This window comes from Oryctolagus cuniculus, chromosome 7 (genome assembly GCF_964237555.1).
Source record: "Oryctolagus cuniculus chromosome 7, mOryCun1.1, whole genome shotgun sequence".
NCBI lineage: Eukaryota > Metazoa > Chordata > Mammalia > Lagomorpha > Leporidae > Oryctolagus > Oryctolagus cuniculus.
The window spans coordinates 72,640,377-72,661,889 of record NC_091438.1 but is presented as its reverse complement, the minus strand read 5'-3'; the positions used below and the strand labels follow the sequence as shown (position 1 = coordinate 72,661,889).

Genomic DNA, 21,513 nt, shown 5'->3' with positions numbered 1-21,513 from the left:
TCCATATTTTCCATTTGTGAATGAGCCTCACTGCTCTGGTCAATACACGTGTGTCATATAGTTCAAAAGGAAACATATCCAAAGCAATACTTCTAATATTATAAATTGAGATTATATCAGCTGGCGCTGTGGCTCACTTGGCTAATCCTCCACCTGCGGTGCCGGCACCCTGGGTTCTAGTCCCAGTTGGGGCACAGGGTACTAGTCCTGGTTGCTCCTCTTCCAGTCCAGCTCTCTGTTGTGGCCCAGGAGGGCAGTGGAGGATGGCCTAAGTGCTTGGGTCCCTGCACCAGCATGGGAGACCAGGAGGAAGCACCCAGCTCCTGGCTTCGGATCAGCACAGCGCCAGCCAAGGTGGCCATTAGGGGAGTGAACCAACGGAAGGAAGACTTCTCTCTCTCTCTCACTGTCTATAACTCTCTCTCTGTCTCTCTCACTGTCTAACTCTGCCTGTCAATAAACAAAAATTAAAAAAAAATTGAGATTATTTTAAACTTAATATCAATGTTTTCTTTGTTTTCATTTTATTTAAAAGGCAGATGGAGAGAGAGAGAGACCATCTATCTAGTTGTTCACTTCCCAAATGCCATAACAACCAGGACTTGGGTCCCTTCTACCCAAATAGGAGACTAGCAATGTGGAACTCCCTGGTCTCCCACATGGGAATCAGGGATCCAACTGTCCATCAACTGATGACTGGATGAAGAAAATGTGGCATACCTACATGATGGAATATTACTCAGACATAAAAAGGAATGAAATCTTGAAAGTTACAAAAAGTGGATGCAACTGTAGGTCATTATACTATGTGAATTAAGTCCGACACAGAAAGACAAACATCACAGTTTCTCTTATTTGCAGAAGTTAATATATAGGCAGAGTATAAAAACTGGGTGGAATTCACATCATTTTGTATTTGGTGATAAATACTGCAGACACTACTCTTGTTTATGTGATCCCTTTGGTTCTTAGTCCTATCATTATGATCAATTGTGAACAGAAATTGATCACTGGGACTAGTGATATGGCATTGGTACATACCACCTTGATGGGATTGAATTGGAATCCCCTGGTATGTTTCTAACTCTTCCCTTAATAACAAATAATGAAAGGCCTTTATTTAGTTTAGGTTTGGGTTATGTTGTATCAAAATAATTTCAAGTACTTTCTGTTGTCTTTAAGAGCTTTGATTGTTTAGAAAACACTGAGTCATCTGTTTATAAGATCTAAGGGTTTTTTTCCTTCAACCATGTAATTTTCTGTATTGTCTTTAAAGGTTTTTGGCACTTCGGTTAAATAGATAACTACTGTCTCACAGCGAAATTTTTTTTAAAAAGTAACAAAACAACCAACCATGAGAAAAATTATAAAAGAGTAAATTGAGACACACATATACAACAAACACCATGGGATGTCACAGGAGAATGTGCCACCTATACACTAAGGAGAGAGGTCTCAAAGGAAATCAGTCTTGGGGACGGTGTTGTGGTATGACAGGTTAAGCTGCGACGTGCAATGCCAGAATATCATATGGGCACCAGCTGGAGTCCCAGCTGCTCTACTTCCAATCTAGCTCCCTGCTAATGCACTTGGGAATGCAGTGGAAGATGGCCCAAGTGCTTGGGCCCCTGCACACTTACGGGAGACGTGGATAAAGCTCCTGACTTCAGATCAGTCCAACCCAAGTCATTGCACCTATTTGTGGAGTGAACCAGTGAATGGAAAATCTATCTTTCCCTCCTTGTAACTGTCTTTCAAATAAAACAAATCTTTAAAAAACAACAACAACAAAGAAATCAACCTCGCTCACATATTGATCTCACAATCCTACCACCCATAATTATGAAAAAATAAATTTCTGTTGCTTAAGCCACCCTGACTGTATTAATACAAGTATTAATGAAAAATGCCATAGATACTGTCAGATTGCTTTTCTAAAACTATGCCAATGCATATTTGATGGAGAAAAGCAATGTCACAGCACCTTTTCCAATTACAAAAGATGATAAAATAAGAAACTTAACTTATAAGATCATATTATGGGATAAAAATGCTAATTTCTATAACATAATAACAAGCATAATAGAGAAAGACTCAATTTCTAAATAAAATCCTGACCTTAACAATAATTTACCACCTTTAAATGCAAGAAGTCATCTAACTTCTCTGGATTATAGTTCTCGCATATTTAAATGAGAGATCCAGACTTGACAGTCTTTAAAAGCTAAGTCTGAAAATCACACAGTACTTTTTACAAGGCCCTTCAATCGTTCATAAACACAGGCTCATGACTTATTGTCAGCTGTTCCCCTGATGGAATTCGGACCTCACTAGTGTCCTCACAAAGTTATCTAATAGGAGTATCCTGGTGGAAAGCAATGCTCTCAGAAATAGAGCCAGCAAAACTGAACTCCAGTTCCACACCTGCTGCTAAGTGACTGATCTTCCCAAGTCAAATTGTTTCTATTTCTGTTTCTTTTTTCACTCAAAAAAAAAAAAAACTTGCTGGGTGGTCAGTGATTTCAGGAAATTAAAAATTACATAAACATGAACACATATCATCAACTGCCAAGCTCGTAATGTAGAAAGGAATAAAGAATTATAAAAAGTAAACTAAAATCATACATAGTATTATAAGACAGTACATGCAAAGCACCAACACAGCTAAGCTCAACTCAGGAAACATCAGTAGCTGCCTCATTATTTTTGGGAAATTCAGTAAAAAGGGTTTTCCTTCCAAAATTTAGATACCCCTAAGACTGTATCCAAATACTGCCTTTGAAGTTATACTTGTATCTCATTTATGGTATCACCATCCCAGTTCAAATTGTCTAAGAGGGCCAAAGAAGATTCTAGCAATCTGTAATCTCAGAGAAGCACTCTTTTTGCTCCTGCATTGCAGTTAGGAAAGTTAAGGTATTCAGACTGAACATCTAATATTCATCTGCTCAACAAAAAAGTATTTTCAAATAGTTTGCACATACATGTGTATGTACAAGCTTCTTCATAACCCTGTACAGGTAATGTGGAAACTCTTCCATATAACTGTGCTACTGTACAAAACAATTTTAAGAATGGTAAAGAGGTTACGAAAGGTTAAAACCTTGACACTGAAGTCATTTATGTGATTTTAAGTGCTTTAGAAGATGTTTTAGAAATAGTAAAAATACATATTTTTAAGATTCAAGTATAAAATAGCTAGGATAAAAAAACTGCAGCTGTATTTTACTCAAATTTAATGGTATTTCTAAGTGTACATAAAATCTTATCTTAAAATGTGTGGAATGAGATCATTTTCACCATGAAGCCACGTGTCTGTGGTACTTACAAAGCAATTCTTATCAGGGTTTCTCTTCCAATGTTTCTTGTCTAACTTCTTGGCCGAAGTCGAACGCAGGGTAGCATGAGTTTGGATTCGAGGATTTAAGGCCAGAATGCTCTGAAGACAGGATAAACAATGAATAAACATATGTATGCTGGCATTATGAAAAATTAAAAATTTTAAGGAGGACCCCCCCACACACACACACACAATATCCTAAAGAAACACTTAAAGTCTTACTCTATGTAAGAGAGGACTATATATTATTTAAAATAATTAGAGAGGCTGGCACTGTGGAGTTAGTTATAGGCTAAGCTTCCACCTGTGGTGAGGATATCCCATATGAGCACTGGTTCATGTCCTGGCTGTTCCTCTTCTGATCCAACTCTCTGCTGTGGCCTGGGAAAGCAATGGAAGATGGTCCAAGTGCTTGAGCCCCTGCACCCATGTAGGGTAATCGGAGGAAACTCCTAGCTCCTGGCTTTGGCCATTTGGGGAGTGCACCAGCAGATGGAAGACCTTTCTGTCTCTCCTTTCTCTGTAACTCTAATGCTCAATAAAATCTTTTTAAAAAAATTAGAAAAGTTACCAAGATGACATTTGAGAAAACTAATGGAATGAGCATTTGGTACAGCCCTTAAAATGTCACTTAGGATGCGCACATCCTACATGAGTTCCTGGGTTCAAGTACAGGCTCCACTTCTGATCCAGCTTCCTACTAATATGTATCTTGGGAAGCAACAATTGCTGGTGAAAGCAGTTGAGTCCTTGCCCCTGGTGTGTGAGATGCTGATTAAATCCCTGGTTCCTTGTTTTGGCCTGACACGGCCCTTTCTATTGATGCATTTGGGAGTGGACCAGTAAATGTAAGACTGGTATCTCTTTGTCTCTGTCTCTGTCTCTCTGCCTTTGAAATAAAAAGTGGAAGGAAGGGAGGGAGGGATGGAAACTAAGTGAGAAATCCTGTATTGGTTTTAATTAAAAAGGGAAAAACATACAGTTTAGTATGGAAAAATTATTATGGAAAAAATTTTAAGGAAAAAACAAACAAATAAGAAACCTTGATGGTATGAATTGACAAAATCTTAAAGTATATCCAAAAGGTAATATGGCTTCTCAAAGAGTCACCCTGGCTTATAGCAATAGACTTATGCTAGACAAAATATGAATAGAGTAATTTCTATTATATTTTCTAATTTGTCAGAAAAAAATTTTGACAAAGAAATTTCAAGAAAAACACAAACTATACTTTCACCAGCTGAGAGGAACACGATGGCAAATTCTTCAGTTTTGTACAACTAACAGCTTTTTTCCAACATCCTTCCATAATGGTTACACGTAGGAAAACAGTACATGAAAACTGAAGAAAAATCTAGAGAAAAGATTTAGAAGAGATCTGAGATTTTTCAGCAGTTGAAGAGATTTCACATGGAAGACAGATTTGTTTTATATTACAAGAGAATGCAGAACCAAAATTGTAGAACTTAAAGGAGAAAGATTTAGGTTCCGCTAAGAAAGGGGCAGCTCACACTGCATTACAAATCATATCAGCCAAATGAAAATGATGCTCCTCTTCAAAGTCTCTCTCTTCCAGTCAGTGTTCCCTAATGGATACCTGCCTTTTGTTCTAGGTCCCTTAAACATCTCTGCCAGGACATACCAATCCAAACTGCTACCCTATAAAGTTTCTTCCATCCTAAATCATGAGTGGTTGGAGTTGAGCAATTATCTAATTCCTTTTCATCCTTAAGTATCTGATATACAGAACCAAGTAGACAGCATATGCTTCTGCCCGTGAAATAAGTGGTTCCAAACTGTGAGTTTGGTTTTTAATTACTACGGGTCATAAAAACCTTAATAAAACACTGATCTTTGGCTTCCTCTTACACAAAATGGCAAAATACCTGGATCAGAAGACTGTAGTAAAAAAATAAAAGTATATAATACAATGTTTTCTAAACTACTGACACTTGAAAAACTAGAATGAAAACAGAATTGAGAGGTTATGTATAACAGTAAATTTCCATTTTTTAATAAAGTGATCAGTAAGACTTTAACAGGGATCCTGAAAATTAGATTCCTAGTAGATAGGACCAACTCCAAGATCATCTTCCAAAAATAGCTTTATGTTTGGAATTTACCCAAGGGAAATGAAATCAGCATATGAAAGAGTTATCCGTACCCCTCATGTTTATTGCAGCTCAATTCACAATAGCTAAGGCATGGAATCAACCCAAACACCCGTCAACTGAAAACTGGATAATGAAATTATGGGATATGCACACCATGGAATACTACACAGTAGTAAAAAAAAAAAAAAAAAAACACAAAATCTGGTTATTTCCAACAAAATGCATGAATCTGGAAAACATCATACTCAGTGAAATAAGCCAATCCCAAAGGGACAAATACCATATGTTCTCCCTGATCTGCGATAATTAATAGAGCATCTAAAAAGCAATCTGTAGAAGTGAAATTGACACTTTGAGAAGCAATGACTTGAACAGCCCTTGAGTGTTGAAGAACAATTCTTTTTTTATACTATTTGTTGAACTCTTTACTTAAGATAATCATATGTGTATAAAGTAATACATATGTGTATAAAGTTAACTGAAAATAGATCTAAGTAAAAATATGAGCGGGAATAGGAGGGGGAGGAGGAAAAGGGGTGGGAGTGTGGGTGGGAGAGAGGGCAGAGCAGAAAGAATCACTATGTTGTAATTATGAAGTATATGAATTTTATAACTGTAAAGTTGTATAGTTCTGCTTACATTCCTATGGACTTACTTCTAAGGGTAAGTTTAAAAACTTGCCATGGGAACCCAAATCCCCTTAAGCTGGGTAGTTAAAACAGCATTTTTTTTTTTTTACAGATAGAGTCAGACAGCGAGCGAAAGGTCTTCCTTCCCTTGGTTCACCCCACAAATGGCCAATACAGCTGGTGCTACGCCAATCCAAAGCCAGGAGCCAGGTGTTTCCTCCTGGTCTCCCATGTAGATGCAGGGGCCCAAGCACTTGGGCCATCCTCCACTGCCCTCCCGGGCCACAGCAGAGAGCTGGACTGGAAAAGGAGCAATCAGGACTAGAACCTGGTGCCCATATGGGATGCTGGTGCCACAGGTGGAGGATTAACCAAGTGAGCCACGGCACTGGGCCTAAAACAGCATTTTAAAAGTTAAAGTGATCATATGGATAGGATTAATTGTTAAAGTGATCATACACATAGGATTAAGTGTTTGGTGGCAATAATAGATAGAATTCAAAAGGAGTGAATGCTCCAAAATGGGAATCAGTCCATACAGAAGACTCACAGAATGACAATCATTTTTAAGTATCACTCTGACCTCAGAATCAGTCCCTAAGGCATTCTGGTCTGGCTGAAAAGCCCAGGAGAACATTTCAGGCATGGGAAGCCAAGACACTGTGGCAACAAAATGCCCTACATGAAGGATCTCTGTGAGTGAGATCCTACTGGAAAGAAGTGGTCATCAAAGAAGTATGCACATTTCTCTGAAGGGAAAAGAGAACTTCCACTTTGCTTATGGCCTTGACAAAATATTGAAGGAGTTTGTGGATTCAAAAGGCTTCCATAGCCTAGGCAGCTCACATCAAAAGCCTTTGGTGATCACTGACATGTTAACTGTTAAATCAACAACCAGAGTCATTGTGCACTAATTTCCCATGCAGGCCCTCTGTCCCTAAAGAGTTGTATTATGAGAGTTAACAATAAAACTTGTTCTCAAAGATTTATTTCATTTTAGTGTATTAAGTGGAGGATATTCCTATGTCTCATAATTTTTGTTATGCCAAGCTGTCCAACTCCATTGCTTGTTTTCTTATGTGCTACTTTAATTAATGATAAAACTTGTTCTCAAATATAATTAACAGATCATGTTCATCTGTTTCACATATAAAAATGAATTATTACTGATATCAACAAAGAAATATAAAAAATACCAAAATAAATGAATATATCAATGAAATTATTATATTACTAGACTAAAAATGTTTTCCACTATGTATTTTTGCTGTAACTCCACAATAAATTTACCTAATCATGTAGTAGGTAATATCCTTGCTTATTTTATAATAATATTTACTAAATGAGAATATGAAAGTTTTGAAAATCATATAAACTGCTGTATTATAAAAATATTAGGTGAATTATAACAGGTGACTAAGATAAATTTGATACTTCATATTCTTAGATAGTAAGAGGTACTTCATTCTGTGTTTAATTGATAATACACTATTCCAAGTTTTTAAACTTTAAAAGTGTTTTCACATGAATTATTAACTTACAAATAGCTACTTTTTGTCATTATTTTGAATTTGCGCATAAATTGAGAGTGGTTGAGTAAGCTGTTTTCAATGTCACTGTTAATATGCAGAAGGAAAGGGCCATAATTATTGAGTACTGGGTAAAGCCACTGCCTGTAACACCTGCATCTCATAGTAACACCAGTTCTTGTCCCTGCTGCTCCACTTACAGTCCAGCTCCGTGCAAGTTCAAACTATGAAGGGCATCAGAGGATGGCCCAAGGAGTTTGGATCCCTGCCACCTACATGGGTGACCTGGAGGAAGCTCCTGACTCCCAGACAGGCCTAGCCCTGACCATTGTGGCCATCTGGGGAGCAAACCAGCAAATGGAAGATCTCTGTCTTTGCTTCTCTTATAACTCTTCCAAGTAAGTAAATAAATCTTTTTTTAAAATATGCAGAAGGGACTGCATTAGAACTCAGTCAAATTCATCCAAAGATGGAGTCAATTATTTAAAGGTTATTTTTGGGGCTGGCACTGTAGCATAGTGGGTAAGGCTGCCATCTGCAGTACCGGCATGCCATGTGAGCACCGGTTCAAGTCCTGGCTGCTCCACTTCCTATCTAGCTCTCTGCTATGGCCTGGGAAAGCAGTAGAAGATGGTCCAAGTGCTTGGGCCCCTGCACCCATGTGGGAGACCCAGAAGAAGCTCCTGGCTTTGGATCGGTACAGCTCCGGCCGTTGCAGCCATCTGGGGAGTGAACCAGAAGATGGAAGACCTCTCTCTCTCTGCCTCTCCTTCTCTCTGTGTAACTCTGACTTTCAAGTGTCTAACTACATGAGGAAATATTAAATATTGAGTAACTCAACAATTAATGTCAAGTTCTGTGTTAAGAAAGCCTTTAACTACTGCTGACCAGCTCCAGGTAAAACAAACATAACGGAAAAATTAGTAAAGCGAACCTGCAGAACAAGTCTGTAAGAGATTATCAAATGAAGAAACATTAACTCAAGAAAATCTCCTAAAAGTTGTTAACATCGAGATTCGATGGCACTGGAAGTAGAATCCATCTCTGTATTGTCTCTGTCTCCTGGAGTGGGGGGCAATACTTCCATTTAAATAATGCATAGCACTAGGTAAAAGAAACCAGTCAACAGAATATTTGAACATGATAAATCAAAAGGAATGAATAGACACTACTCCTCCTTAAAAAATACAGATTACACATTTTTCTCAAGTTTATGAATTCTCTGACCACCTACCAGGTTAAAAAAAAAAAGAATCAATGAACTTAAAAGAATTATATAAAGTACTTTGTCAACAATGTAATGAATTAGACATGAGTAACAAAGAAATTTGGGAAATGTACAATATGGATAAATACTTAAATATTACACTAAGTGAAAGATGCCAGTTTCAAAGTACTATGTGTGTTGTATTATTCCATTTCTCTAAAATATTCAGAATAAGCAAATCTGTAGACCCAGAATGTAGATCAGTGATTGCCTAGGGATAAGCACCTGGCTCCTGCCATCGGATCAGCGCGGTGCGCCGGCCGCAGCGCGCCGGCCGTGGCGGCCATTGGAGGGTGAACCAACGGCAAAGGAAGACCTTTCTCTCTGTCTTTCTCTCTCACTGTCCACTCTGCCTGTCCAAAAAAAAAAAAAAAAAAAAGAGGAAAGTGGAGGGAAATAAGAAGCAAATTCTAAAGGGTACATGCTATCTTTTTGTAATGATGAAAACTGTGGTGATGGTGGCACAGTTCTGTACAGACAAGGAAAGGTCTTCAAATTCTACACCTCATATAGGTGAATTTTGTAATGGATGAATTAAAGCTGTTACAAAAAACATTCCACTAAATTCTACATTTAGTAGATTAAGTAATATACTATATTTTTTTTAAATATCAACAGTTCTTGCTTTATTGGCCCAATGTAAATATAAGATATTTTATTAATTCCTATATACGGTAGACACAATAATTCTTCACTCTTTCCAGTTAGATGGCTGTGTCTTCTGGATAATAAACACACAATGAAGCAATAGGTTTGCTATTCATAATGATGAAACACCAATATTAGAAAACAAAAGCTGATATTAAAAAATCCAAGTAATCTCATTTTATAGCAATATTTGAAAAATTATAAATATTTTTACTGTTCCGTTTGTGCTTGAATCATTACTAATTTCACATATTAATTCAGATTAATAAAAATCATTTTTTTTTCAAAGGTGGTTATACTGGCCAATATTTTAAGCAAACAAACTGGGTATCATGCAAGGAAGATGGCTGCATTTATTTTAGTATTTACTTCCACAGTACATATTATGATAAATGAGTATGTTTATCTATGTCAGCATAGTAATGTAACTTTTAAGAATAAACATTCTGAATGTAATTTATTGGCTGCTTATCAGAGCAACTTTTCTTTCACATAGCATAAGTAGAAAGTATAACATAACATGAAATATTGGGTTAACCTTTTGCAAAAAGGCAGTAAGCTGAATTCAATGGATCTTGGGTAAAAATAAATTGGATTGTGGAGAATGGTTACCAAGGATTTGACTTAATAATATCCCAAATGAAAAGTGGTAAAAAATAAAAACACAGGACATGAGTGGTTGAAAGTTGTTCAAAACAATCTGCAAAAGCAAGACTTTTTAAAACTAAAAGTCAATATCATCAATAAGCTAGCAGAATAATGCAAGAGAGTTCTAAATTGCATTCTTCCTAGGAAATGACCCAAGCTAAGTTTCAAAGGGTCAGAGTTTCCTCTCTGGATAAACTGAGCACATTAAGAGACCCATTAACCCTTTCAGATATAAGATATATTATATGTATAGAAGCACATACTTTACTCTTTTCAAATAATTGGCCTGCGGCTTTCCCAATCACTTTCAGCACCACAATAAAAATATACTGTTGATTCTACAGGCAGAAGAACAGAATTTGAAAAAATTTAACAGTATTTATTTGGTTTAAGAATTGACAGAATATGATCCAGAGCCAAATGCACATGAGATCAAATCAGAGTCATGTGTTGTTACTGCTTTGTGGGTTAACACTATTCTGGGTGGCAGCTGGAGAGCTGTAACACAAAAACTAGAATTGTATATTTGAAGAGTTCTTTCCCAGAGAACACAAAGAGCGGCCCATATCAACAACAGGCCTTCACTTCACAAATAAAGGCACTGAACTTGAGCTCTAACATACTGGAACTTGAGTATTTAAGAGTTTGAATTCAACTACAGTAAGCCAATTGATCAATATGTCCTCTTTCTAAAAATGTGTCTTTTTTATGTGACAATATTGGTTATCTAAACATAATGCACCATTAAGCAGCCTTTGCCTTTTAAATTTTAAATGATATACAAATGCTCCATATTTAATACTGGTTATAACATAATTCTGCAACATTAAAATGATATGCACATGTTGACATTTTTTAAGTTGAAGAGTTTTGTCTTATCCAAATTATGTCTAAATTTTACCTTTGATAGTTTATCCTGATTTCTCTACGATTCATCTCCTACCTTCCTTTGCATAAGGTTAAAAAAGAAAGAAAAAGGTGGAGCGGGAGAGAACATTTACAGTAAATTGGCCAGTTAGAATACCCACATCTCACAATGGAGGGCCTGGGTTCAACTCAGAGGTAACAGTGGCCACTCAAGTAGCTCAGTTCCTGCCACCCACATGGAGACCACAGTTGAGTTTCTAGACCCCATGTGTCCCACTAAATCCTCATTGTGTGGCAGGCATTTGGGAAGTGAGCCAAGAGATGGCAGCTCTCTGTCTCATCTCTTGCTCTATTAAGTAAATGGAAAATTTTAAATATTTAAAAAACAAAAGCAGTAAAAAGCATGCTTTTCTCATTTTTTTCATAGTTTGGCATATATACTTTGGTTTAAATACAACATTGTATTGTGTTATCATTTTTCCCTAAATATTCTTAGCTAACAGGAAAAAATACCTATCAATTAATCAAATACTTGTCACATTCTTTCTCATTTCTATCACTTGTCATGGTATAAAGTGAGTTGAAATGACACCTTAGGAACTTACAAAGCTGCCATTGCTTCTGGGATAAACTCAGAATGGATGTGACCAGTTTCTTGCTGGAAGGGAAACAGAAGAGGAGAAAATGCACCTCTATTCTGATTTCCAGGACTACACTTGGGATACAAACAACCTAAGAGTTTGAAGTCCTGGGAAACCTATGATTATCCATACTGGTCAAAAACTGTTCCATTTTCTTAACCATTTTCTCAAAGATTTATATATCTATTTGAAAGACACAGTTAAAAGAGAAACACCAGAGAGACACATCGAGAGAGAGAAAGAAAAAGAGAGAGAGAGGTCTTCCATCTGCTGATTCAGTCCCCAAATGGCAGCAATGGCCAGGGTTGAGCCAGGTGGAAGCCAAGAGCCTTGGAACTCCATCTGGGTCTCCCACATGGGTGGCAGGGGCCCAAGCATTTGGATCATCATCCACTGCTTGCCCAGGCACATTAGCAGGGAGCTGGATTGGAAGCAGAGCAGCTGGGTCTCAAACTGGTGCTCATAAGATGCCAGCATCACAGGCAGGGGCTTAACCCTCTGCACCGAAATGTTGTCTGCTTTTTTTTTTATTACACTAGCTCTAGACAAAGGCCTATTTTCCCTTTGTGTGCAATGACTAACTCATAAAAGTTAACAAACAATTGATGAAGGAAGGAATTTTGACAGGCCTAAATCTTACAGCTTTCATTTCTATCAAGTATTCACTGAACAATATGTGCAGTGTTTGATGTTAAATTTGGACTTAGATCATAGCTGTATTATTTTTTTCTGATCATTGAAACTCTCAATCTCTCTACTTCTTCAACTATAAAATCAAGATTAGTCAGAGTACTTATCAAATGTGACCATTTTGAGATTAAATAAGATAGAACACAAAACTGTCCATAATAATACTTGCAGTAAGTACTTAGTACATATTGTCTATTAGTGTGTGTCAGATCTAGGTTTTAGTAACCAATCAATGTGCATTCATGTTCTTACATCTTTAATTTTAAATATCAGATGGCAGTCATTTTTTAAAAACTACAACAATACAGAAAAAGATGAAGGGAACAGGTGAAAAGGTAATTATAAATAAGACTTTTTGAGAAACTGAGATGTATTTCAGGTGAATCCAAATCTTTGAGCTATGGTTCTCAGGACTTACCATTGCCCTAGGGCCTATAATTTCAAAAGAAAACTGTGTGAAGTTGTAATATGCTCTTCACAAATTAACATGACAGTGTGGAGGACAATGGCATTCAAACACAGACTTTAACATCCATTTCCTACATACAGCAATGTAGGTATCATTTAATAGCACACTTTACTATATATACCTTGTGAGTCATCAGGTCTAACTTGTTTGGGAAAATTTACATTATATTTACTTCCCAGAAAATAGAAGTCAGAAGAAAAATCATGAATTTATAAAACATCAAAAACTCATCAACTGATAATAAACACTTTCAGAATGCCAGTCATATCACCTGAGAAATTCATTTCTATCAGACAAAAAGTTAACACAAATAAAATAATTTATATACCTAAAAATATCACATCTATCACGTCCCTCTTCTACCCAACAATATAAGGTCTGCCACATGAACCTCAGGTCTTGGTTTTACAAGGCCCAGTATGAGACTCACCTTCACTTTTAAAACACACACCAACAGTCACCTAAATGCCCTCTAACAGGAAAAAAAAATGTGGAGGGGAGGTTTTTCATTGTCTTTCTGAAAAGGTTAAGAGCTCAAACAGGATAACATCTGATATGAAACTCACAAATGTTAATTCAAAACTGAGCATTCAACAGTGGTAACTGATTATGACAGACATGTTGTATTATTCTGATTAAGTCACTATAACAGAATATCATGTATTGGGTAATTTAAACAACAAAAACTTTCCTCTCAATTCTGGAGTCTAAGAAGTCCAAGGCCAAGGTGCCAGACATTTTGGCTCTTGGCAAGGACCCTTTTCCTGGCTTGCAGATGACCACAGCCTTGTTGTATCCTTAAATGGAAGAAAGAGACAAGCTTTCTACTGTCTCTTCCTATAAGGGCACAAGTTCCAACAAAAGGCCCCAGCCTCAGAACTAATTACCTCCCAATGGCTAATTACCTCCCAATGACTCCATTTCCAAATATCACATATTAGGGGTAAAGGCCTTAACATAGGAATCTTGAGGGGACATAAACAATCTATAACAGACATGGAAAGTATTCTACTACTTGTTAAAATATGTAAATACTGTTAATGTTACAACTTAAAAGATAGCTTTAAGATTTCAAGTGATATCATTTGGATTCTATACCATATCAAGAAGAAACTTCAGAATATCCAAAGGCAATATTATATGTCATTGCTTAAATCTAAAAAAAATAAAAGTTACCAAAGAATTGACATTAACCATTAACTATGTCTTCCTTTATTCTTTATATAATCTAAATAAAAATGTATCAGTAATACATACAGTAATATGCAAATATGTACTCTACATATTTTCATTACAGGAACTAAAAGTATCATGTGTAAATACAAGTTTATGTCAAAAATATATAAAAGATGAGAACTGGCACTATTGCCATTTTATTAAAAATTTTATTACTTTGTAAACTAGTTTTAATTGAATATGTTGCAAAGCATCTATGCATTATGTATTTAAATTAAAATAAATACTTAAAAAAGACATGACTAGGAAAATTCATATTAAAGCAGCATCTGTGATTGTAAGAGTTGAATTATATGTATTAACCAAAAGCAACTGAAGGCAAAATTTTGAATGGAAAGAAATGGTGGGGATTTTTAAAATTTTTTTAAAAAAATCACTCAGGGCAGGCATTTAGCCTAACAGTTAAGACACTCACCTCACATATCACAGTCCTTAGACTGGATTCCAGGCTCTGGCTCCAGACTCCTACTTCCTGCTAATGCATACCTTAAGAGGAGGGGGTGATGGCTCAAGTTACTGAGTTTCTGCCACTCATGTCTGAGACCTGTATTGCATTCCTGGCTTCCAGTTTTGGCCCTAACCAAAGTGCTTGGGGAGTAAACCAGTATGTGGCAGTGTGTGTTTCTTTCCTTCATCCCCTTCTCCAACTCCCTTTCTTCCTTCTTTCTCTCCCCATCAAATAAACAAAATAAACTTGAAAAAAAAAACAAAAAAATTCACCAGTTCACTAAGAAATGAAGAAAATCCATATAATAAACATTTTACCACAAAACTTACTTTACAGAAAATGTTTGGATGCTATGTAGAAGGGACCTTAGAGAGCCTTTTTCAATATAATGAAAACTATTAAGATTTACCTTTAATTTATTAGATTCTGTGTACAGGACACAATGATTTACAAAAGAGCCTGTTCATAAGACCAAGGGTCATTTTAATTTAAGAGAGGTTAAGTGTATAGCATCCTGCTAAAAATACACCACCAGCAGTTAACAAACAGGAAAGCTGGAACGTAAGGCTTAAGAAAGCAGAAAGGAGCAAGACCTGGGCTGAAATGATTGATCTTAGACTTTTTAAAAATTGGAAATATTAAATAAGTAGAAGGGTTTTGAATTTTACACAAAATTGCAATAAAACACAGACTAAATAGTTACCTTTCATCTATATGGTTACTGCCCAAAGGACACTCATATGGGCCAGCAAGTGATTTTAGAAGAATTAAAATGATCAACAATGACTTTTGATTTTTTTTTAATTAAGAGACTATGACAAGTATTCTTTTGAGAAGTATAGGAGTGAGGCACACAGAGCTGAGAAGTTGGGGAACAGGGAGTTTGGATGAACTGAGGAGTCAAGCTATTTAAAATCAAAATATGCAATATTTTAAAACATGTTATTATTATTCTGTAAGTGGCAGTGTAATTCTCATCTCTCCATGATATTTATGCAGTGTTCATACTCAGGCCTCACCCTCCTAACTAGAAATTCATTTCTTTTGCTTTGCCATATCTCACAACATTAAAATCTCTCTAATCTCTAGCTTTTCTTTTGTGACTTCTATTACTCCTTCCAAAGTCAAAGAGGGGTGCCTGGACCTCTCTTGTGGACCACCGGACTCTTTTTCCTTGGAAAAAGTCAATGTTTGCATTAATTACTGTACTTCTGAAGTCAAGGTTTGTACGCATATTTTTAAAAAAGATTTATTCACTTATTTGAAAGTCGGGGTGGGGGGGTGGAGTCTTTCATCTGCTGGTTCACTCACCAAATAGCCATAATGGCGGGAACTGCGCCAATCCAAAGCCAGGAGCCAGGAGCTTCCTCCAGTCTCCCACACAGTGCAGGGGCCCGAGCACTTGAGCCATCCTCCACTGCTTTCCCAGGCCATAGCAGAGAGCTGGATCAGAAGTGGAGCAGCCAGGACTTGAACCAGTGCCCATATGGGATGCCAGCACTTCAGGTGGAGGCTTTACTGGCTAAGCCACAGCACTGGACCCTGAATGAATATTTTAAACCCTAAGATATATGCCTTTACCTACAATCAGCCACTTCACTGAAGACCAAATAACCACTTATATTCCACTGTGATCTAAATTTCTTCACATCAAAAAACAACACACTGTCTTCTTACTCCAAAATTTTACTTTCTCTCAATTTCTGCCAAAAACATCACCAGTTCTGTAAATGGCACACTACTTCCCTTATGCTCAAATCCTCATGTCAGTCAGTCCGTATCAGTCATATCTGGTCTTTTATAATCTCTATTTCTCCAATCTTTTGCAGATCTTATAAAATTCCTGGATCATAAAAGAAAAGTCCTCTCCTAATTGGACTACTCATTTTAACTCACTGCTTTCTTTTACATGATACAGTTGCACACAGAAAGCTAAAACAGTTTCCTGTTATATACATAATAAAAACCATCATCTTGCAGTTCAATCTGGTCTGCTCTACCACTCCAATATATTCCTACTCTAGCCAATTTGTTGTTTATTAAACCTATCTACAAACCTTTCCCATACTTTTGCTTACATCATTCCTAATGTCTAGAATGCAACCAATTTAAATGAGAACCTTAAGTCCTGAGAATTACTTCCTCCAAAAATTAAGTTCCCAACCCTTGAATTTACATTGTTCCCATGAACTTCTAGAGAACCTCCTGCCATCATCATTTGACAAACAGGATGTGTGTGATACCTACTAATTATTAATATGTAAGTTCTTTCTCATCAACTGTTCAGTAAAATTTTCTAAAGCAAAGAGTTTTTTAAAAATCCTCTGTCCAAGCCGGCGCCGTGGCTCAATAGGCTAATCCTCCACCTTGCGGCGCCGGCACACCGGGTTCTAGTCCCGGTTGGGGCGCCGGATTCTGTCCCGGTTGCCCCTCTTCCAGGCCAGCTCTCTGCTATGGCCAGGGAGTGCAGTGGAGGATGGCCCAGGTGCTTGGGCCCTGCACCCCATGGGAGACCAGGAAAAGCACCTGGCTCCTGGCTCCTGCCAGGATCAGCGCGGTGCGCCGGCTGCAGCGGCGGCCATTGGAGGGTGAACCAACGGCAAAGGAAGACCTTTCTCTCTCTGTCTCTCTCTCTCACTGTCCACTCTGCCTGTCAAAAAAAAAAAAAAAAAAAAAAAAAAAAAAAATCCTCTGTCCGTTAATTCGCATAGTACAACACATGTAGGACAGAGGTCCTACAGTATTCAAACAGTACTTTATAATTTGTGGGTGCAGTCTGTTGAAATCTTTACTTAGTATATACTAGGTTGATGTTCTGTCTATAAAGAAAACTAAAAATGAATCTTAACGAAGAATGGGATGGGAGAGGGAGTAGGAGATGGGATGGTTTGTGGGTGACAGGGTGGTTATGGGGGAAAAAAACTGCTACAATCCAAAAGTTGTACTTTCGAAATTTATATTTAGTAAATAAAAGTTTTCTAAAAAAAAAAAATCCTCTGTCCTCGAGGCTGGCGTTGTGGCACAGCAGGTTAACCCACTGCCACCTGCAGTGCCAGCATCCCACATGGCATTGGTTCATGTCCTGGCTGCTCCACTTCCAATTCAGCTCCCTGTTAATGTGCCTGGGAAAGCAGCGGAAGATGGTCCAAGTGCTTGGGCCCTGCATCCATGTGGGAGACCCAGGAGAAGCTCCTAGCTCCTGGATTCAGCCTGGCCCAGCCCTGGCCATTGTAGCCATCTGGGGTGTGAACCAGAAGACAGAATACCTCTGTGTCTCTCCATTTCTCTAACTCTGCCTTTCAAATAAATAAAATCTTTAAAAAAAAAAATCCTTCTGTCCTCAAAACCAAGATTACTTCATTAACAAGTATTATAGCAAAAACAAACCAAAAAAAAAGGTTATCATGGAAAATCATCCATAGCAAAACAGTCTCAAAAACAGCAACAAGCTTTCAACAAATTTTCAGTGGAGAGTAGGAGGACTTTAACAGCAATAGAACACACAGAATTCTATTTTCTTCTAAGGGTTCCTTCTACTTGGGAGGGCCAAGGAAACACCATTCAGTCCCTGTCAGCAGTTACAAAGATTTTAAGCCATTTAATCATTAACTACTTCAAAATAGGAGGTCAGTGTTTTCCCTCACTTTCATTTGAAGGTTTAACCCACTTGCTGAAGCAGCAGCAAAACACTGAACTGCACAATGTGCTCTGGGGTAATAGGACTTAGGCAAGAAGTTCTGACAAGTAAACAAAGGAATCACTACTTGCCATTTGCTCTTAAAATGTTCAAGGGTCAAAACTTTGGATTTTATTATATAACAGACATCTCCAAGCCCATGAAACACACAGAGCCTACAACAAAATAAACCACAGGCTATTGGAGGGAGCAGACTCATACAATAAAATAAAGTGCCTTAAGTTTGTTCACAAACTACTGAGAACCAGAAGAGAAGTCTAGGAAACATTAGAGATGAAGACAATGTACTTTTAAAAACTATTGATCTTTTAATCTTTGCCAAAAAAAAAGAGAGAGAGAAACTTTTAAGAAATCTCCCACTGTGGCTAGGGTTGTGGCATAGCAGGTAAAGCTGCTTCCTGAGATGCCAGCATTTTGTGTGGGCATGGATTTGATTCCTGGATGCTCCACTTCTGATCCAGCTTCCTGCTGATGTGCCTGGGAAAACAGCAGAGATGTCTCAAGTGCCTTGGTCCCTGCACCCACGTGGAAGACCTAGAATAAACTCTGGGCTCCCGGCTTCAGCCTGGCCCAGCCCTGGCCATTGCAACCAGCTGGGGAGTGAAACAGTCAATAGAAGCTGTGTCTCTCCTCCTCTCTCCCTGTAACTGTGACATTCAAATAAATAAATCTTTAAAAAGAAAATCTCCCTTAAGAGAATGAATGATTTGTTATTTATAACAATAAAAAGCTAGAAAATAGGTACCTGACACGAAAATAAAAATTAAGTTATGGTCTATCTACAATGGAAAAAAATCCTAATGATAAACATATACATACAAACACATATACATCATATACATTAAAATCATGTTGAAAGGGTTATTCATTGATATGAAGAAATATTCTTGATATCATAGAAAGTTTTTAAAAGGAGAAATCAAATCTATATCTAAAATAAGACCTGTTCTATTAGAAACATAATTACATAAATAATTAAAATAAAATTGATGTGAATAATCACTATTTAAATCATTTTCATTTTATAATTAACACAATACTTTACATTCTTAATACATTTTGTCTAAATGCCTAGAGAGAACAGATCTATTTAAAAAATATTAGCTGGTGGAAAATACGCAATATGAAGTCATACTGAAATTCTCCAATTCCTTAACAAATATGACCTAGCAATTTCAAACTATCGACATAAACTCTCGCTTAAAATAATTTAAATTTAAAGCAAGATACAAAGAAATACTACCTTTCTTGCTACTCTTCAGCTGTAATTAAATACTAGTTGATGTAAACTGGTTTCTGTCCAAGCATCACTAAAATTAAGTCTGCATCTTCTACGGGGCCTTAGGATTTAGGATGTTAGAGTTCAAATGTACTTTAAAAATTGACATTTGAATTTCCATGCTAATTCAATAATCTTGTTCCAAACACTCATTAAACAATCAATCTAATTTATCAAAAAATGAGAATGTTTCAAAAAGCTTCTGGGAAAATAGAAGTTAAAAATAAGTTTATTCTGGTGCATACAAGAAAGTGACTTACTAATTTGAGGGCAAATTATTGACAGCCTATCCCTGGGGATGTACAGATTCCCCAGATCTATTAAGTGCATTATACACATTTCCATTAACTTTTTGGATTTCCTTTGTACAACAAACAGTTCTCCTTTTTAAAATATATAAACATAAATTAATGAAAATATCATTAGATAAATGGAAAAATACATGAACAGTTCCTAGAAGAATGCATGTAGCCCTCCAATTTAAGAGAACAGAGAAATGTTCAGTCAACCGTTGAGGTTTGTGTTTCTGCCCATACCATTACTGGTAACGATCTTGTCAGGTCTCTGATGATGAACACATTGCTCAATACTCTGATTATCAAATATTTTACTTTCTCCTGTTTAGTGCTTTGTTTTTCTCTGTAAGTACCTTTTAACCATAGCTTTACTGACATATAATCCACTTACCATACAATTCACTTATTTAAAGTGTACAATTCAATGTTTAATATATTCAGAGGAATTCAGCATAGTCAATTTTAAAACAAGAAAAAAACAAGTGACTATTAGCAGGGATTTCCCATTGCCTTCAAACCCCTAGAAGTAAGCAAACATTAGTCTCCTTTCTGACTCTATGGATTTGTCTATTCTAGACATGTCACCTAAGTGGAACCACAATATGTGGTCTTTTGTAACTGGTTTCTTTTACTTAGCATAATGCTCTCTTATTTTTAAATGCTGCACTTTACTTTTACAAATTTTATAAATCCCATACTATATATTTAAGCACTTTTTTAACTTTTATTTAATAAATATAAATTTCCAAAGTACAGTTTATGAATTACAATGGCTTTTCCCCCCATAAGTTTTTTTATTTAATAAATGTGAATTTACAAAGTGCAACTTTTGTATTGTTGTGGCTCCCCCCCAACCTCCCTCCCCTCTCCTACCCCCTCTCCCATCCCGCCCTTCATCGAGTTTCATTTTCAATCACCTTCATATACAGAAGATCAACTTAGTATACACTAAGCAAGGATTTCAACAGGCTAAGCAGTCAACTCTTTTAATGAGATTTGATTAATAAGTAAAAATCATATATTTGCCTATGTAGTTAATATTTTTGCAGTTCTGGGCTCCCTCATGTCAATCCATATTTCCACCAAGTACCATTTCCTTCTGCCTGAAGGGCATGATTTTCCTTAACTTACCTTAGGTGAAGGTCTGCTGCTTATAAATTCTTTCAGTTTTTGTTTGTCTGAAAAAGCCTTTATTGCAACTTGGTTTTTGAGTGCTAACTTCACTAGGTGTAGAACTTCATTTCGAGAGTATTACTTTCCTTTTATTAAAATGTATTTTATTTGAAAGACAAACACACACACAGAGCTCTTCCATCTGCTGTTTCACTCCCCCAAATGCCCACAACACCTAGGGCTAGGCCAGGCTAAGATCAGGAGCCAGGAAATCCATCTGGGTCTTCCACATGGGTAGCAGGGACCCAAGTACTTGAGCCATCATATGCTGCTTTCCAGGATGCATTTTAGCAGGAAGTTGGATCAAAAGGTGAGGACCCAGGACTCAAAACAGGCCCTCGGATGCCAGATACGGGCATCCCAAGTGGGGAGTCAACCATTGTGCTAGACACCTACCATATCCCCAGTGTTTTAAACACAGCTTTTTTGCTGTCCTCTCACTTGCACTGTGTCTAATCTGAAATCTGCTGCTGCTTGTGTTTGTTCCTCTGTATGCTGGACCATATTTTTTCATTAATTGATCTTTCTCTTTGTCACTAGTT

The 21,513-nt window shown here is 37.0% G+C and overlaps 1 protein-coding gene across 4 annotated transcripts in view; it reads right to left on the bottom strand.

The window, feature by feature from the left end:
- Positions 1 to 21,513, bottom strand: part of DPYD (dihydropyrimidine dehydrogenase) — a 962,084-nt gene that overhangs the window by 918,030 nt on the left and 22,541 nt on the right. For all 4 annotated transcript variants that reach the window (XM_008264835.4, XM_070078001.1, XM_051857462.2 and 1 more), the window contains exon 2: positions 3,329 to 3,439. In XM_008264835.4, the coding sequence (XP_008263057.2) occupies positions 3,329 to 3,439 (111 nt within the window). The remainder of the gene's footprint in view (positions 1 to 3,328; positions 3,440 to 21,513) is intronic.